The 15,940-nt window shown below is 43.7% G+C and overlaps 1 protein-coding gene across 1 annotated transcript; it reads left to right on the top strand.

Moving 5' to 3' along the window:
* The first annotated feature begins 1,605 nt into the window (after positions 1 to 1,605).
* Positions 1,606 to 15,890, top strand: ppp1r12c (protein phosphatase 1, regulatory subunit 12C). The gene is made up of 20 exons (XM_010889378.5): positions 1,606 to 2,023; positions 2,503 to 2,677; positions 2,786 to 2,916; positions 3,221 to 3,339; positions 5,435 to 5,594; positions 5,755 to 5,899; positions 6,025 to 6,099; positions 6,474 to 6,553; positions 6,882 to 6,994; positions 7,104 to 7,156; positions 7,410 to 7,540; positions 7,814 to 7,901; positions 8,030 to 8,147; positions 8,283 to 8,392; positions 10,902 to 10,966; positions 11,048 to 11,087; positions 12,312 to 12,416; positions 13,936 to 13,986; positions 14,286 to 14,336; positions 14,818 to 15,890. The coding sequence occupies exons 1-20, from the start codon at positions 1,800 to 1,802 to the stop codon at positions 14,902 to 14,904; spliced, it is 2,121 nt and encodes a 706-aa protein (XP_010887680.2). The 5' UTR covers positions 1,606 to 1,799; the 3' UTR covers positions 14,905 to 15,890.
* Positions 15,891 to 15,940: the final 50 nt, after the last annotated feature.

Here is a 15,940-nt window from a genome sequence, read left to right as displayed (position 1 = left end):
TGCACGAGCTCACCAAAATTGGACAGTTGAAGACTGGAAGAATGTTGCCTGGTCTGATGAGTCTCGATTTCTGTTGAGACATTCAGATGGTAGAGTCAGAATTTGGCGTAAACAGAATGAGAACATGGATCCATCATGCCTTGTTACCACTGTGCAGGCTGGTGGTGGTGGTGTAATGGTGTGGGGGATGTTTTCTTGGCACACTTTAGGGCCCTTAGTGCCAATTGGGCATCGTTTAAATGCCACGGCCTACCTGAGCATTGTTTCTGACCATGTCCATCCCTTTATGACCACCATGTACCCATCCTCTGATGGCTACTTCCAGCAGGATAATGCACCATGTCACAAAGCTCGAATCATTTCAAATTGGTTTCTTGAACATGACAATGAGTTCACTGTACTGAAATGGCCCCCACAGTCACCAGATCTCAACCCAAAAGAGCATCTTTGGGATGTGGTGGAACGGGAGCTTTGTGCCCTAGATGTGCATCCCACAAATCTCCATCAACTGCAAGATGCTATCCTATCAATATGGGCCAACATTTCTAAAGAATGCTTTCAGCACCTTGTTTAATCAATGCCACAAAGAATTAAGGCAGTTCTGAAGGCGAAAGGGGGTCAAACACAGTATTAGTATGGTGTTCCTAATAATCCTTTAGGTGAGTGTATTTGCTGGTACATATATAATTGAGGAGAACAATGACCAGATCCAAAGATCCACCATATTACTTAAACCAGTAAACCACTCTTAGATCCCCACAAGTGCCTAGGGTATAAGGCAGGGGTCAATTTTGGACAAATATTTAAACACAGTTATTGTTTTTCCTTTCCAATGTTTGTCAGTTTGATTTCCCGACCCACTGTGAGGGTAAAGTGTTTGAACCCTACTTTAAAACTCAAAGGGAGGAGTAAAAACAATGTAATTTAGAGGTATGTGTATGCAAGACTAGGAGTCTGGGAACAAGCACTATGTTTGTTGTCTTTCTGAACGGGTGCGCAGTGCACAGTTTCTCTAAATGCTGGAGGGATTTTGGAGTTGAGAAACATGTGCATGTAACCTACTTTTTAAAAGTAATTTGTTTAACAACAAGATTTAAGCTATAACATTAAAATTAATTTACTTCATACCATTTACAAATGTTATACATTTCACCATATCTTACCTATTAGACAATCATCCAATAGAGGGTGTCACAATTAAGTTATATGGTTTATGTAACTAGAGGATTGGTTTGCACAGGAAGAACCAGTGAAATCTCAATATTAAAGTGTTACTTTTTCCTCTTCATGATTGGTTGATGCTGTAATTTATTATTAGGATGGATAAATCAATGAAGTCCCACCTACTTGACTACATTAAAATGGTGGAAGCCCTCAACATCGCCACCCGTGCTTAAATGGCCTTGTGGGATGTACAGGCGTCTGTCATTCTCTATGGATCTTGTCTACTTGTTGTCTCTTGCCGGCTCACCCCACCCCACCCTGTCCAGAAAATAATTAGCCAGTGGGATGCAAAAAATGTGCCTCTGGGGCATTCCCTCCGAGGGGCGGGGCCAGCACGAAATAGCAAAAATAAGGAAGTGATGTATGTCTTTTGCACTATGTAAACAGAGGTCGTTTATGATGACGTCAGTTAATTATTGCGCAGCCATGCGCACTCAGGACGCTCTCGAACATTTCCCTTAGCTTCACACCCAGCTACACAGTGCTTTGAATAAGGAAGTGGAACTATTCAGATGGAGGGTGGGTCTTTTCTATCGAATATATATTTAATTTAATACAGTCCTCGTCGGATAAGAATGGGGGACACAGCAAAGGACAAACGGCGGGAACAATTGAAGCGCTGGTCCGGTTCCACCACCGACAGGGAACCGGCTGTACCCAGGCGAAGGTGGCGGGGCGATGCTGAGGATGCCGCCGACTCGGAGGCCGTAAACAACGCCGTTTCAAATGACCATTCTCAGGATGTGGAGGGCAACAGATCAACCAACGGGGAAGCTCATAGTGTTCTAACCAAACGAAGGTACTATACCTCATTGTCAGATTCAACCATTACAAGCCTGCTAGCAAGCGAACGTTAACTAGGTTATCTTAGGTAGCTACAACAGTAGCACCGGATGCTAATCAGATTTCAGGAATGTTGTGCGTGGGCAAGACACTGGCCAGTTAGCGAGAGCTAACGTAACGTTAGCTGTCTGGTCGTTGGCTGTATCTCTAGTAACTGTCGTTGTTTCGAACATGGCACAGTTATACTGGTGTGCCTGTCTACTGTTTAGAAGCGATTGCACGTTGAACCATCAATTTGATATGTTAACCCCCACTCCCCGCCCCCCATAACAAGAAAATATCACCGACATTGGCTGGCTATTTATTTTGGTTAAACTTCTATCAAACAATTAGTTATGCAGCAAGTCACCTGTTAACCCAGCCACCACTTGGTTAAACCTAGTCGGAAGAAGGGAATTTTATCAGATGTCCTTAACATGATGCCATCTATTGTAGGCGGCGAGTGAGATTTGATAGAGCTGCAGAGTTCCTGGCAGCTTGTGCCAGTGGCGACACAGACGAGGCCCGGGAATTGCTAAAAGATGCCAGAGAGATTCAGTGCAAAAATGGAGAGTATCAGGGAGAAGTGGTGAATTGTGCCAACGCTGATGGAATCACCGCTCTCCACCAGGTAAGGACCTGAGACCTTGTGCTGAATAATAAGCTGATTGTTCAGTTTAAACCCATCTGTCTATACTGTAGCCATCTACTGCATATCCTCTTCCTGTTGTCATGACAGGCTTGTATAGACGGGAGCATGGAGGTAATGGTTTTCCTCCTGGCTAATGGTGCCAATGTAAACCAGGTGGACAGTGAGGGCTGGACTCCACTGCATGTGGCAGCCACTTGTGGGAACCTGGAAATCACTGAGTATGTACAGTACTTCAGCATCAAGCAATTATCATATTTACATATGGTAGAGGTCGTGCATACATAATGTGGTAGATGTCATATTTACATATGGTCAAGTGCTGGACAGTCTTCACCAACAAGTACTTTTTATATTATCTTACCTATACCAGAATGTTTCAGATGTTCAACAGTTCTGTATTACAGACCAGTACAGGACTGGCACTGTAAATTCTGGTCAGCTCCTTGTTTCCTGTTGGTTTTGTGGTCTATTTATCGGCTTCTCAATGTGTGTGGTTTCATACTCCCCTTCTCTCTGTCTTAGTTTCCTTTTGCAGCACGGTGCATCTCTCACAGCTGTGAACTGCGATGGTGACGTCCCCCTGGACATTGCTGAAGACGAGGCCACTGAGACACTCCTGAAAGAATACACAGTGAGGCAAGGTGAGGTGCTACACGAGGATGTAACAACAGAGAAGTCCACCTATCACGGTGTCTGGTTCAATGAGATGTATTTATAGTACAGAACAAATGGAAGCCATGGCACCCTTATACCATATTTGTGTGCCTCACTTTGGTCTTCAATGTTGAGCTAAGCAAGACTAAGGCTCTGCCTTTTAAAATGTTGTTGTGTGTATAATGAGCTTCATGGTAGAGTCCTGGGGGTACGTTTTTGTTAGTCTCTGCCCAATCCTATTCCACTCAGACAAATTTCCTACCTCACTTAATTTGCCTATTAAAAATCTCAGTTAAAGGAAACAGACGTAATTCATAGACAATTGCAATATCTTTGTTTTTCAAAATGTGACTATTTAATCCACTTTAAGTCAAAGAGCCTTCCAATTAGCTACTGTTAAATAACATTTTACCTTTACAATATGGCAGTGGACTATGTAAAAAATGAAAGCTTTGTATAAACAGCAGCTGTTAACAAAAACACAGCTCTCTGTAAAAAAAAAACATGCACTACTGTAACAAATGTGGGGTAACTTAGGAATGTCCTGGTTTTCTGTCCATTTAAAATAGCATTCAATTGATCAGAAAGACAGTATAGACATTGTTAATGTTGTAAATGACTATTGTAGCTGGAAATGGTTGATTTCTTTTTAATGGAATATCTACATAGGCGTACAGAAGCCCATTATCAGCAAACATCAGTCCTGTGTTCCAATTATGTTAGCATCACTGAAAACCTGTGCTGATTAAAAAAAGCAATAAAACTGGTTGAGTATCTGGAGCATAAGCAATTGTGCGTTCGATTACAGGCTCAAAATGGCCTGAAACAAATAACTTTCTTTTCAACCCCGTCATTCTATTCTTGTTGTGAGAAATGAAGGCTATTCCATGCGAGAAATTGCCAAGAAACAACGATGTGTGCTACTCCCTTCACAAAACAGCGCAAACTGGCTCTAAGCACAATAGAAAGAGGCATGGGAGGCCCCGGTGCACAACTGAGCAAGAGAACAAATACATTAGAATGTCTAGTATTTGAGAAACAAGATGCTTCAGTCCTCAACTGGCAGATTCGTTAAATAGTGCCCTCAAAACACCTCAATGTGAACAGTGAAGAGGCAACTCCGGACTGCTGGTCTTCTAGACAGAGTTGCAAAGAAAAAGCCACATCTCAGACTGGCCAATAAAAAAAGATTTAGATGGGTAAAAGAACAGACACTGGGCAGAGGAAGTTCTGGACAAACAAATCTAAGTTTGTGGTGTTCACATTACAGAAAAACATTTGTGAGATGCAGACCAAATGAAAAGATACTGGAGGAGTTCTTGACGCCGTCTGTCAAGCATGGTGGAGGCAATGTGATTGTCTGGGGGTGCTTTACTGGGAGTTTTGTACAGGGTAAAAGGGATCTTGAAGATGGAAGGCCATAACTCCATTTTGCAACGCCATGCCATACCCTGTGGACACTGCTTGTTTGGAACCAGTTTCCTCTTACAAAAGAATATGACCTTAAGCACAGCTCCAAACTATGCCAGAACTATTTAGGGAAGAAGCAGTCAGCTGGTATTCTGTCTATAATGGAGTGGCCAGCACAGTCACTGGATCTCAATCCTATTGAGCTGTTGTGGGTGCAGCTTGACCGTATGGTACTTATGAAGTCCCCATCAACCCAGTCCAGCTTGTGGGAGGTGCTTCAGTAAGCATGGCTGTAATTGCTGTAAATGGGAAATTCTTTGACGAAAGCGAAGGACACTATAATTTAAACAAAAAAATAACATTATTTCAAACCTTGAAGCGAGTTTTTCCATTTCCAATTCAAACAAATGTAATGGAAAATAAGTCATTTCAAAGTGACCCTAAACAGGTACTGTATCATTTTAATTTAAATGCTCCGACCTGAAATATTTTAACTAACACTCTCTGACCTGCGCAGTTTAAATGGTAATTTTAAGTCTGCCTGTAAGATTTGTGTTTGTTAAAAATAATTTTACACCAAACCACAGGAACTTCCCTCTGACTCCACCCCCCTTTCTGTTGCAAGGTTAAGGGCACTTTTCACACTTCTCTCATTTCCCATTGGCCCTTCAGGTGTGGATGTGGAGGCGGCTAAGAGGGTGGAGGAGGAGCAGATAATGAAAGACGCCAGAGCCTGGCAGTCAGAGGGGCTCCCGTCAAACCTCCAGCACCCCAGAACCGGAGCCACACCCCTGCACGTGGCAGCAGCCAAGGGCTACCTGGAGGCCATCAAGTGAGTGCCCCAACACTCCCCTGAAACCCCATTTCCCATGTTCCCTTTTACGAAACAAGTAATGGTGTGAAAATGAAAGCCCGACGTAGGTGAGCTGTCAGGGGGAGGACGTGTGTGGAGCTGAATTGCGTTTTCCTGATTCTGTTCTGGTCTGGTTCAGACTGCTTTGCCAGTGTGGCCTGGATGTGTCCGAAGTGGACTTCGACGGCTGGACTCCCCTCCACGCGGCGGCCCACTGGGGGCAGGGCGAGGCCTGCAGGATACTGGCTGAACAGCTGTGCAACATGGAGGCCCGCAGCAACGGGGTGAGAGAAGACACGACCCCGGGGTCACCTCTTCCAGGCTGCTCATGTCTCTCATAACTCTGCTAGAGGATATGAAACTGTGTTTGTCTCCATTTTTTTTTTAAAGTTATTGAATACCCTTGCAGGGCCAGACTCCGTTTGATGTCGCCGACGAGAGTGTCAAGTCGCTGCTGGAGGAGCTGGCGGTGAAACAAGCCAACGTGAGACTTCCTCCCCACCCCCCTCCCCACCTACTGGTTGTTCATGAGTGCATATTGCGTTCGATATGGTAGATAGCAGTTAGGTCATCTGACCAGTGGCTGAAACACTCTGGATAATGGCATTTGCCGGATGACTTAATGTATGACTTTCAATGTAGATTTTCCATATTTGAAGTTTAGTTTTCACTCCATTTGCAATGTGATATTGCACTGTGTCATGTCTTAAAGGCACTGTTCCTGTTTCTTTATCACATATGCCAGCGCCTCTTACCACCAGCGTTGTCTGACAGTTTTATTATTGTTGTTATCTGATATGAGGCGGCTGTTCTGATTGTGTTTTTCTGTCCCCCTGGTGACTGATGGTCTTCTCGCAGTGGCGCAATGAGCAGTCCACCGTCGATACCCAGAACACCGCCGGCTCCTCCGCAGCCAAAGCTGACAACAAACGACGGAGGTCAGCATCTGCCTCTTACCGTTACCAAGCCCATACTGTGTTCCACCTCCCCCCCCCCCCCCACCGTCAGGCTGCGGGATCTGCCCCGTTAGGGGTTGTTGTGACAGCGGGTGGTGTGGTTGGTGGCAGCGCTCCACTGGGGGGGTGACGGCGTTGACGGCGGGTGGTGTGTTTGGTGGCAGCACTCCACTGGGGTGGTGACGGCGTTGACGGCGGGTGGTGTGTTTGGTGGCAGCACTCCACTGGGGGGGGTGACGGCGGGTGGTGTGGTTGGTGCCAGCGCTCCACTGGGGAGGTAACGGCGTTGACGCTCTTTTGTGTCCTGCAGGAGCTCAGTGTGTCGGATGAGCAGCAAGGAGAAGATGAATGTGCAGGATCAGTCTAAAGAGAGGGGCGTGTCGGGTGGCCTGGAGCTCAGCGAAGAGAGGGAGAGCAGCCCTGGTGCGTGCACGCCCACACACACCTGATTAAAGTAGATTTGCGTTGCTAATAGTGACACCTGTCGTGAATATCCACTGACCCCCGTGCATTTTCTGGTCGCCATTTTTAGAGACCAGCCCAGAAACAGAGAGTGTCACCTCCACTGTCAGCCCTACAGAGAACGTAAGACCTATTCTGTCTCTTTCAATGGACCAGTTAGGCTGTGCAGTCTAACTCGGTTTACCATACAAACCAAGCTCCGTACCTGGTCTCTATAATAATGTACTCCTTTTCGACTCGAATATCCTTTTGTTAATGTCAGAGAGAGAGAAGTGCTTCATATGAACTAGCGGCAGTCAGTATATCTGGAACTGGAATAACTTCAGTGTGGACTGTGGCCGGTTCTGTGTGGTCATGTGTGGACTGTTGTCTGCAGACTCCAGAGGAGAAGGATGTGGAGGAGAGGGACCAGGACAGAGCCAGTCGTACCGCCCGGGTCCAACCCACGCCCCAGAGGAAAGAAGCCCTGGCAGACAGCCCCAACAACACCAATCCAGACAGACGGAAGTAAGCCCGTAACGCCGTAAACATGCACACACACACCAGTAGTGGCCCATGGTGAACTGTAGGAAAGACTGAAGGTGTACCGCCAGGCAAGAGATGGCCCTCAGAAGGGAAGTGATGAGCTGAGGAACGAGAGGCTCAAAGATCCAGATGCTTAAACAGTGCGACCGGGTGAGGTAGTCTTCTGTGTGTGGCTAACAGTAGCTGTGGTTTTACTGGGTGTGGTGGATGTTTTCTTGTCAAACCAAATGTGACGCGTCGCCATTTCCTCCCCAGGTTCCAGGCGCCGGTACGAGACGAGGAGTCCGAATCTCAGAGGAAAGCCCGCTCGCGTCTCATGCGCCAGTCCCGCCGCTCCACCCAGGTCCTGGCCCAGATTGCACTGCACCTTGACACGCCATTGGACGGACCCACGCTGGGTCCCCTCACGCTAACCAAACTCCCTTTCCGCTGAAGTAGTTGAACGTGTGTTTGGCCTGATCCCTCCAACAGGGTGTGACGCTCACCGACTTGAAGGAGGCGGAGAAGAGCGTGGCCAAGCCCAACGACTCGCCGCCCAGCAACATCCTTCACGTCAGCCCCATCGTCACTGTTACGCCTGCTGAGAGGGGTGAGTGGGGCTAGCTGGGGGGGCGGCGAGTGGGGCATGATGCTCAATCCCATGTTGAAGTAGCGGGATGAGTACGTTGCCAGAGGCATGCCTTGTATCGGTCATAATGTTCCCTCTCCTCCAACCCTCTTGCAGACACAGACCCTGTGAAAGAAGTGGGCTCTGAGGGGGAGTCTCGTCTTGGAGGGAGGGATCGACGGAGGGGGAGGAAGGAGAGGCGTTCCACCGGGGTGGTTCAGCTAGAGGTGAGCGAGCTGTGTGAACCTGCAGTTTTTATGGCGAATTCACGACACCCTCTGCACGGCGCTTGGTCTTTTTATCGTTTTGAAAGGGCATACGTCTCTAGTGTTTTTCTACTGGTCTAAACCACCTACTCCAAATAACCAACAAGTGCAAAATGATTGTGACCTTGACAGGCGTGACAGCGGCGAATGATGAGGAGCTCCTTTGAGGAGCCGGTTTATTAGGTCCTTCTATCTAGTACCAGATCGGGCCTCCAGGAGACCCTGGGTTCTTTGAGTCGTGTCAGCCGGACTAGCCGTGGTGGAACCGCGGCGTGACGGAGGTTAAACTGTGTCCGCTCAGGGATCCGCCTGGTCCCCCGTAATGTTCAGATACACTCCGGCATTCAAGTGTTGCGTGGCGTCAGGGCACCTAACGCGTGCTAGGAAATCATTCCACACACCCCCTGCCTGTACTATTGACGCCAGGCGGGGGGGGGTCCATAGCCTCAGACAGCCACCCACATGACCCTACAGGAACCCGGATTTGTCAGACCGGGCGACGTCGGTCCAGTTTCTAATCATGTGCCTGCTTGAGCCGCTGCTTCTTGTTTTTCGCCGGTGATGAAATAGGCTCTCTGATCGTTCTGAAGCACTATTGTACTGCAAAGTTTGCCCGTTTGTGGATAGCCTTTTATCTTATATGTGCTTTGTCATTCTCCTTCAGTCTTTACGATCAGCAAGCTGCTCGAGTTGCGCGTTTTGCTCGTTTTACCACTCTATTGATCAGTATCGGAATGCCTCGACCTGGCTGCCTGCTCCACATAGCAAGCCAAGGCCTCAGATTCTGTAGGAGCCATTGATTTTGGTGTACCTAATAAACTGGCTGTTGACTGTAAGCACGTGTTAGTTAACATTTTTGTTGTCAGAATTGCTTAAGCTGAAGACAGTTTGTGGTGAAACAAGGCAACATTTGAAACCCTTGCTTTTAAGCACATTTAATTCGGGACTGAGATAAGAAGCCACAATTACAATGTGTGCTAATACAGGAACGTTTCATAGCGACCTGTTGTTAGGAGTTTGTAAGATTGCGTCAAGTCAACTTTATCTCCTAACACGGGCGTTGCTACGGCGTATTTCCTTTCGGTACTAACCAACCCCTGCGTGAAACAAGCACGCCCAAAACATGATGCAAAAACCACATTTACTGGCAACTACCAGTACAAACGGATCAACAACACTCCTCATTGCTGGCTTCTATGACAAAGTGAAAAGGCATGTATGCAATAAACCTCCCATTTGGTGTCTTGCAACAAGGTGCTAAGCAATACTGCAAGGCAACGTGGGAAATACTTTGGCCTGAATAAAAACCACAGTGCCTTCCACTGAATGAAACCTTCTTTGTTTCTATTGTGGTGGTGGCAGCATGAGATATGGGCATGCTTGTCGTCGGTAGGGACTGTGGCGTGGGATGTTTTGTCAGTATCAAAAGAAGTGCGAATGGAGCAAAGCCTAGGTAAAACATTAAACCCAGTTTAATCTCCTGGAGCTAATCCTGGCATAGTTTTAATTCAGGTAAACGGCTTATTTTTATGCTGAAGAGTGAGTGTTTCAGAGTAGTCTTGACTTTAAGGGATGATCTAGAGTTTGACCTATAGATTCATATTTATCTGTGGACTTGAAATCTAGAAATGATCAATGCCTCATGTGCAATCACATTTTCATTTTACTCCCATTTCTATGAAAAAATTAACTTTTTGTGAGTTTTTGTATTTGGAGTAGATTTTCTAGATCTTGGGAACAACAGAATTTTAATGTGTATTTATATTAAAGTTAAAGACAAAATATTAAGTCTGTAGGCTTTCACTGTTACTGTACATTTAAATGTTAGTAACTTACCATACCCTCTTATACAGATGAGGTTCAGTATATTCAACTTAAAGTGAATAAATACATTTTGGTACAGTATATCTGTTAGTGTCAACCGCTGTCATAGTCCCCAAACTATTGTCATCCAACATGTCAAAATTAAAAAGGGGGGGGGATTACACAATGTCCAAACCTTGTACTCAGAACAGGAACTCCTAATCTCTGACCTGAAATATGCATGTTTTGTTCTTCAGTTTTGTAGTTGCTGTTTTTTTGTTTTGTAATGTAACGTAAGACCTTTTACCTACAGAGCTTTGAGGAAGTAAGTACACCCCCTCAAAAGTTGTTTTTGATCTTAATTTCAACAAGGTTATGCCATCTGTGTTGTATGCATCATTTAGAAATCACAGAATTTTTGTTTTGTATTTAAACATCCAAAGTGCTGGAATACAGACAATGAAATAACCTTTTTCTTTTTTATTTCATTAAAAAGTTACGTAACTCTTTAGGGGGTATACTTCCTCACGACACTAGTTTGAAATATTTGCTTCTGATTCTTAGTCACAAGTGGCTGTTTATTTTTATGTCTAGTAAAACAGGCGTTGAGTCGCAAGTGTGTCAACATGCTATTAATTACAATGTTCCTTGTGTTGTTTTATATAAGAATGATGATTTGGAAGCGATTGATGAAACACGCCTGGAAGAAACCCAGAGTCATAGTTTGGCCAGGTAAGTGTTTAAACTGTCCATACCACTGACCTACAGTTCGCTTTATATTGTGTAACTCATGAGGCCTTTGTATCTTTGCAGTCAGCATCAGTTGGGAGGTTCGTTACTCGACTACAAAACGGTAGGTGGATGTTGTTCCCTGCTCCCGTCGATAATGGCTGCATGTGCACATTCGTGAGGCATTGAAATAATGGCAAGGTCACATGATCCACCTGCAGTCTCCTTCCTGCTGAAAAGTCACTCGCACACCCGAATCTGGCTGTCCGGTTCTAGTCAAGCCCTTGACCGCTTCATTCGGTTGTGGCAGTTCAGGGATACAATGAAGTCATTATGCGGCTGGAGCTCAACCCTAGAGGTTTGCGAACACCAGTTTTAAAGACGATAAGCTAGCCGAACAATTACACAGATTGGTGGTGATGTCCTTGAGGTCACTTTTGGAGGAGATCAATTCCATTTTTATTTCAATAAACCGAACAATGATCCCGCTTCCAGTTAAAAGTTAATAAATCATTGATCATTACAAATAGCATGGCACAGAGTGATACATCTTGATCACTTTTTGAGAACTGTCTTTTTGGAGGAGATTGGCGATTTACAATGTTGGAAATCCTGTGACTGGAGGTAACAGTGAAATGTCCAATGCAGCTGTTTTTATGTATCAGTTCATTTTGGGGTTGCAGTTAAGTAGCCTTTTAATTGTTCTTAATTAAATTGGTCAAAAACAGCTTCTTGCAAAGAACATTACTTGTTATGGAAGGGTTTTGTTAGTTCTCTTTCCCAATCCCAAAATAGTTCTGTTTACTGGTGGAGGATGCAACTCTTAATTTTCTATTAACTAAGTTAAATGTAATTAACTTTTTAACTTTTAAAGTTAATGATCTGTTACTCAAATCCAAATGTTGTTGACTGCTTAGTCATGTTTGGGATGCATTGAAGAAAAACATTGGAGCATACTTTGGAGAAAAGGAAACACTAGGAATTTGTTTTCCACCTGGCCAGGTTAAAACACCTTCCCACCAAACCTGGCTCCCATTTCAAGCTCCAACACTAAAATGGTATTATCATGTTTGATGTATTATTCTGTGCTGACAGCGTGGAAATACTATACTATGTTTTGTTATGGCTTTTGGTCTTTAGGAAGATGCTAACTAAAATGTTCAAGTGACAAAAGCCAGCTCTACAGAGGGTAATAAATAGAAGCAGCTGACTAGCTGTATAATAGGAGTTTAAGCCACTTAAAATGAATGAATGAATGTAGAACTCTAACACACTTAGTATTTAGGCTGTTTTCCTGGCTGAGCCGCCAAAAGCCTTTACTGACTCCCCGTCTACTGTCGCCACCTAGCTGTACACATCGGTGCTGCAGGACAACAGCCTGCTGAAAGACAAGCTGCAGGAGACACAGCTGCTGCTCAGTCAGAGCAAGGTGGAAGTGGAGAGACTCCGACAGGTGAGGAAGCGTTTACTTGGACCTCATTATCCAGAGAGACTTGAGGTCAGTGCATTCAACTGTTTGTGAATATGATAACGCCTGGATGTTGACGGTTCATAATGTAGAAGTGGATGAAGGAATGCTTGTTATGTGGTTATGACGACAGAACATCCGTTTATCCGCACACAGGAAGTCACGCTCAGTCAAAGCTCAACAGTAACCGGCCAATGGGCTTACAGTACTGTGTTGTGTATTCTGGACTGCAAAGTCTATAAAGTAGAGGACAACCAGAAGTTCTTTGAGATGAGATCAAGTTTGTAAGATCGAAATTGTAAGATTGAGTCTGTAACATCATAAACAATAGACTACCGAACAAATAATTGAATAACACTCTCCCTTGATGACCGATTTGCCATCATTATTGGAAATAGCTTCTCTTGGATGCTAGGATAGGGCTTAATGCTGCAAATGTTCTCTTTCAAATCCCAAAACTAGGCCAATATATAACATAAACATTCTTTGGGGGAAAAGAGTAAGATGTGCTTTGTGATTTTGGAAAACTACCTTGCACGTTTTACAGAGAATTTAATATCAATCAAATTCATCATGGCATAATATGGAGTTGAATGAAACTGTCCAGTATTTCATATCTCGTCATCCTAGTTCATGGTCCCTGCAAATGATATCTAAAACGTCATCAAGATCTGCATCTGTTAACCTGGCAATCTCGCCAATAAAAAGCCAGATATTCCTCTGGGTTAATACCGGTTGTTCAACTAGTGTAGAGTGTCAAGTGTCCTGTAACATTGTTCTCAGTGTGCACAGACATAATTGAATGGGAACTCCTCAATCTAACTGAAAGGCCCACCCCCATATTGCATTTAGATTGTGCAAACAATAATTCAATATAAAAATGCATGCGATGGACTGCATGCAATAGACATTTTATTTGGATGGTTTAAACTTGTGCATCGTTCAAATGCAATAGACGTTTCATTTGGATGGAGTGAAGTTTCTTTGAAGTACTCTTTTTAAAATCTTATCTGTGCTCCACGAAGCTCAAAAAAGAGACTTCAAAAAGCATCTTTAAACTCATCTTTTCATAGATTCTTAAAATAGTTCCACTGCCCCCACCTCTGTCACTTGTTTTTTATTTTTTACTTTTTATGGTTTATGATTATTTCTGTTTTTTTGTCTAGCGCTGACCTTTGCTAATAACTAATTAATTTATTAGAATGCACTTAGTACTAAACTCAGAGGTTGTTGCTCCTAGCTCTTTTAAAATCAATGCACTTTAAGTCTCTCTGGATAACATTGTCTGCTAAATGACTAAAATGGGTGTTTATCTTTGCGGCGCCATTGCTGGTAGAGGGGAGACAAACCTGTCAGTAGTCTACCTCAAACTGTGTGAAGGGGAGTAATGTAGTGTAATACACTACACACTTGTACATAATGTCTGAATACCAGGATGGGTTCAAGAGTAAAGCACCTGTGTTGAGCTGTCTCTGTTGTAACAGTGTGTCTGTCTTTATTGCAGAGTCAAGAGGGCAACACTGAGAGGCCGGCCCTGCTTGAGCTGGAGAGATTTGTGAGTCCCCTCTTAAAGTCTGTTTTCATTCCAACAGCTTTCCAGTTCGAGAGAGTGTAGTGTGTCTAGCATAGGCTCATTGAAATCAGAAATCTGTTTTTCAAGAGCATCCTGGCCCAGATGAATAGCAGGATTACAGAGAGCATAAAACAAATACAAGTACACTAAAAACAGAATACAATTTAAAAACATTGACAGGTCAAGCAATCAGCCTCAGTCCTTCATCACTGATTTTAAAAACACCTAGGGGGACAAATTCTTCAATTTAAATATGAAATAAGTATCTGTTTCTCTCACAGGAGAAGAGAGCACTCCAGAGAAAAGTGCTGGAACTGGAGGATGAGCTGAAGGTACTGTTGCCAAGAATGTCTACACTAAGGGATGTGTTCTGTCGCTAAATATCGCTTGTTGAACTCTATTAATGACCCAACCACTTAATGTATTCCAAACACTAACTCAAAATCTCTGCTGTCCATATGGTTCTTTTGAAGTGTTCCATGTACATTGGAGACACCCATGACACAAATTACCTGTGTTCTGGGGACAGTAATATTTGGTGGAAAGAAATTCACTAGATATGTGCAGTTTCAATGGCACAGTTTCTTATAAATGCCCTTTATTTTCCTACATCTGACAAAAATGGAAGCCATTTTGTTGCCTTCTGTCTAACTGAGTGATATGGTCACAGCCAGTCTAGTAATGTAATGGGATTTTTAGCCAAATGTTAACATCCTAATGCCTCCTTTTGGTGGTTGTTGTTGTTATTAGTAAAAAAAAAAAGTGTTTATATATTTGCCCTTAATGTTTATGTCCTTTACGGTATTTTTCCAGGTGCTGGTGGATCTCCGTGCTGACAACCAGAGGTTAAAGGATGAGAACGCCGCCCTCATCCGGGTCATCAGCAAACTCTCCAAATGAGCTTCATCTGCCAAACCTCAATACTGAGAAAAGTGTTAAATTTCTTTTTCGCCCAACTCACAAGGCACATACAAGGAACAAAACCCAGCGTAAAGAAACAATTCTGCTCTGATAAAAGACCAGCAAATACATTTGATCTGTGTTTTTTTTATTTTTTTTGTAACTGGAAAAACACGTTTTCACAGGGTTGTTGTTTGTCTTCTGTTTAGCTTCACTCATTACTATCTACTGTATAACAAGCTGAACTGCACATTGTATGGATTCACAGGGTCCTGTTTCCAAATTCTTAAACGTGTTTTAATCTTTTTTTTAAATCTTTATTTTTTTTTGGTGTGTGCTTCGCTTCTGCATTAACTTTGTTTACGAATGTGTTTTTAAGATATATTTTAATAGCCATGCAAAATGTGCGCTTGAAATGATTTTACTCCAGAGTACAGACCACTAGACACTGAAAACAGGACCGAGGAGATTGTTCTTAGGTTGTCACATTCAGAGTTCCACATATGTGCCAAAAACCCAAACATACACCCTGCTCCCCCATATCTGGCTACTTTTGCATGTTGTTTGGGGAAAGGTGAAGTGGTTGGTTTGTCTCTCTCAGGACAAGTCTGGATCAGTACTGTACTTGAGCTGACTACTGTTAAAAGTTGGACCAAACTGTATTTGCATGTTTATTTTTCTCTCCTGTGAATGTATATTTATGTGTATATTTATGTACAGGGGCCTCTTCTCAGCCAGTGGTCTGGTGGTATCCTAGCCAAGGACTGAGGTAGTGGGTGCTTATACTGTGACTGAGACCTGTTGGTTTGTAGACAGGCAAGATGGGTCAAGTCTTTTGAATGTTTACTGCGATTTTTTTCAAAGTAAATGCATGCCAAATTGTATTTTGACAATGTGCCTTTCTATATATTTGTAATTAATATTTCTATTTTGCTTTGGCAAAAGCAAACAATGTCAAATAAATACAGTATGGTAACTTAAACTTGCCCTTTTGCCCCTGTACGTTTGCTGGAAAGAAATGGTCTGATGTAGTTCA

Source organism: Esox lucius, chromosome 9, assembly GCF_011004845.1.
Source record: "Esox lucius isolate fEsoLuc1 chromosome 9, fEsoLuc1.pri, whole genome shotgun sequence".
Classification (NCBI taxonomy): Eukaryota; Metazoa; Chordata; class Actinopteri; order Esociformes; family Esocidae; genus Esox; species Esox lucius.
This window is presented reverse-complemented; position numbering and strand designations above follow the sequence as displayed.

Coding starts and splice junctions, on each gene's coding strand:
- ppp1r12c (XM_010889378.5), top strand. CDS start 1,800: ATGGGGGACACAGCAAAGGACAAACGGCGGGAACAATTGAAGCGCTGG. Junction 2,917..3,220: donor GGGAACCTGGAAATCACTGA/GTATGTACAGTA, acceptor TCTCTGTCTTAG/TTTCCTTTTGCAGCACGGTG. Junction 6,995..7,103: donor AGAGAGGGAGAGCAGCCCTG/GTGCGTGCACGC, acceptor CGCCATTTTTAG/AGACCAGCCCAGAAACAGAG.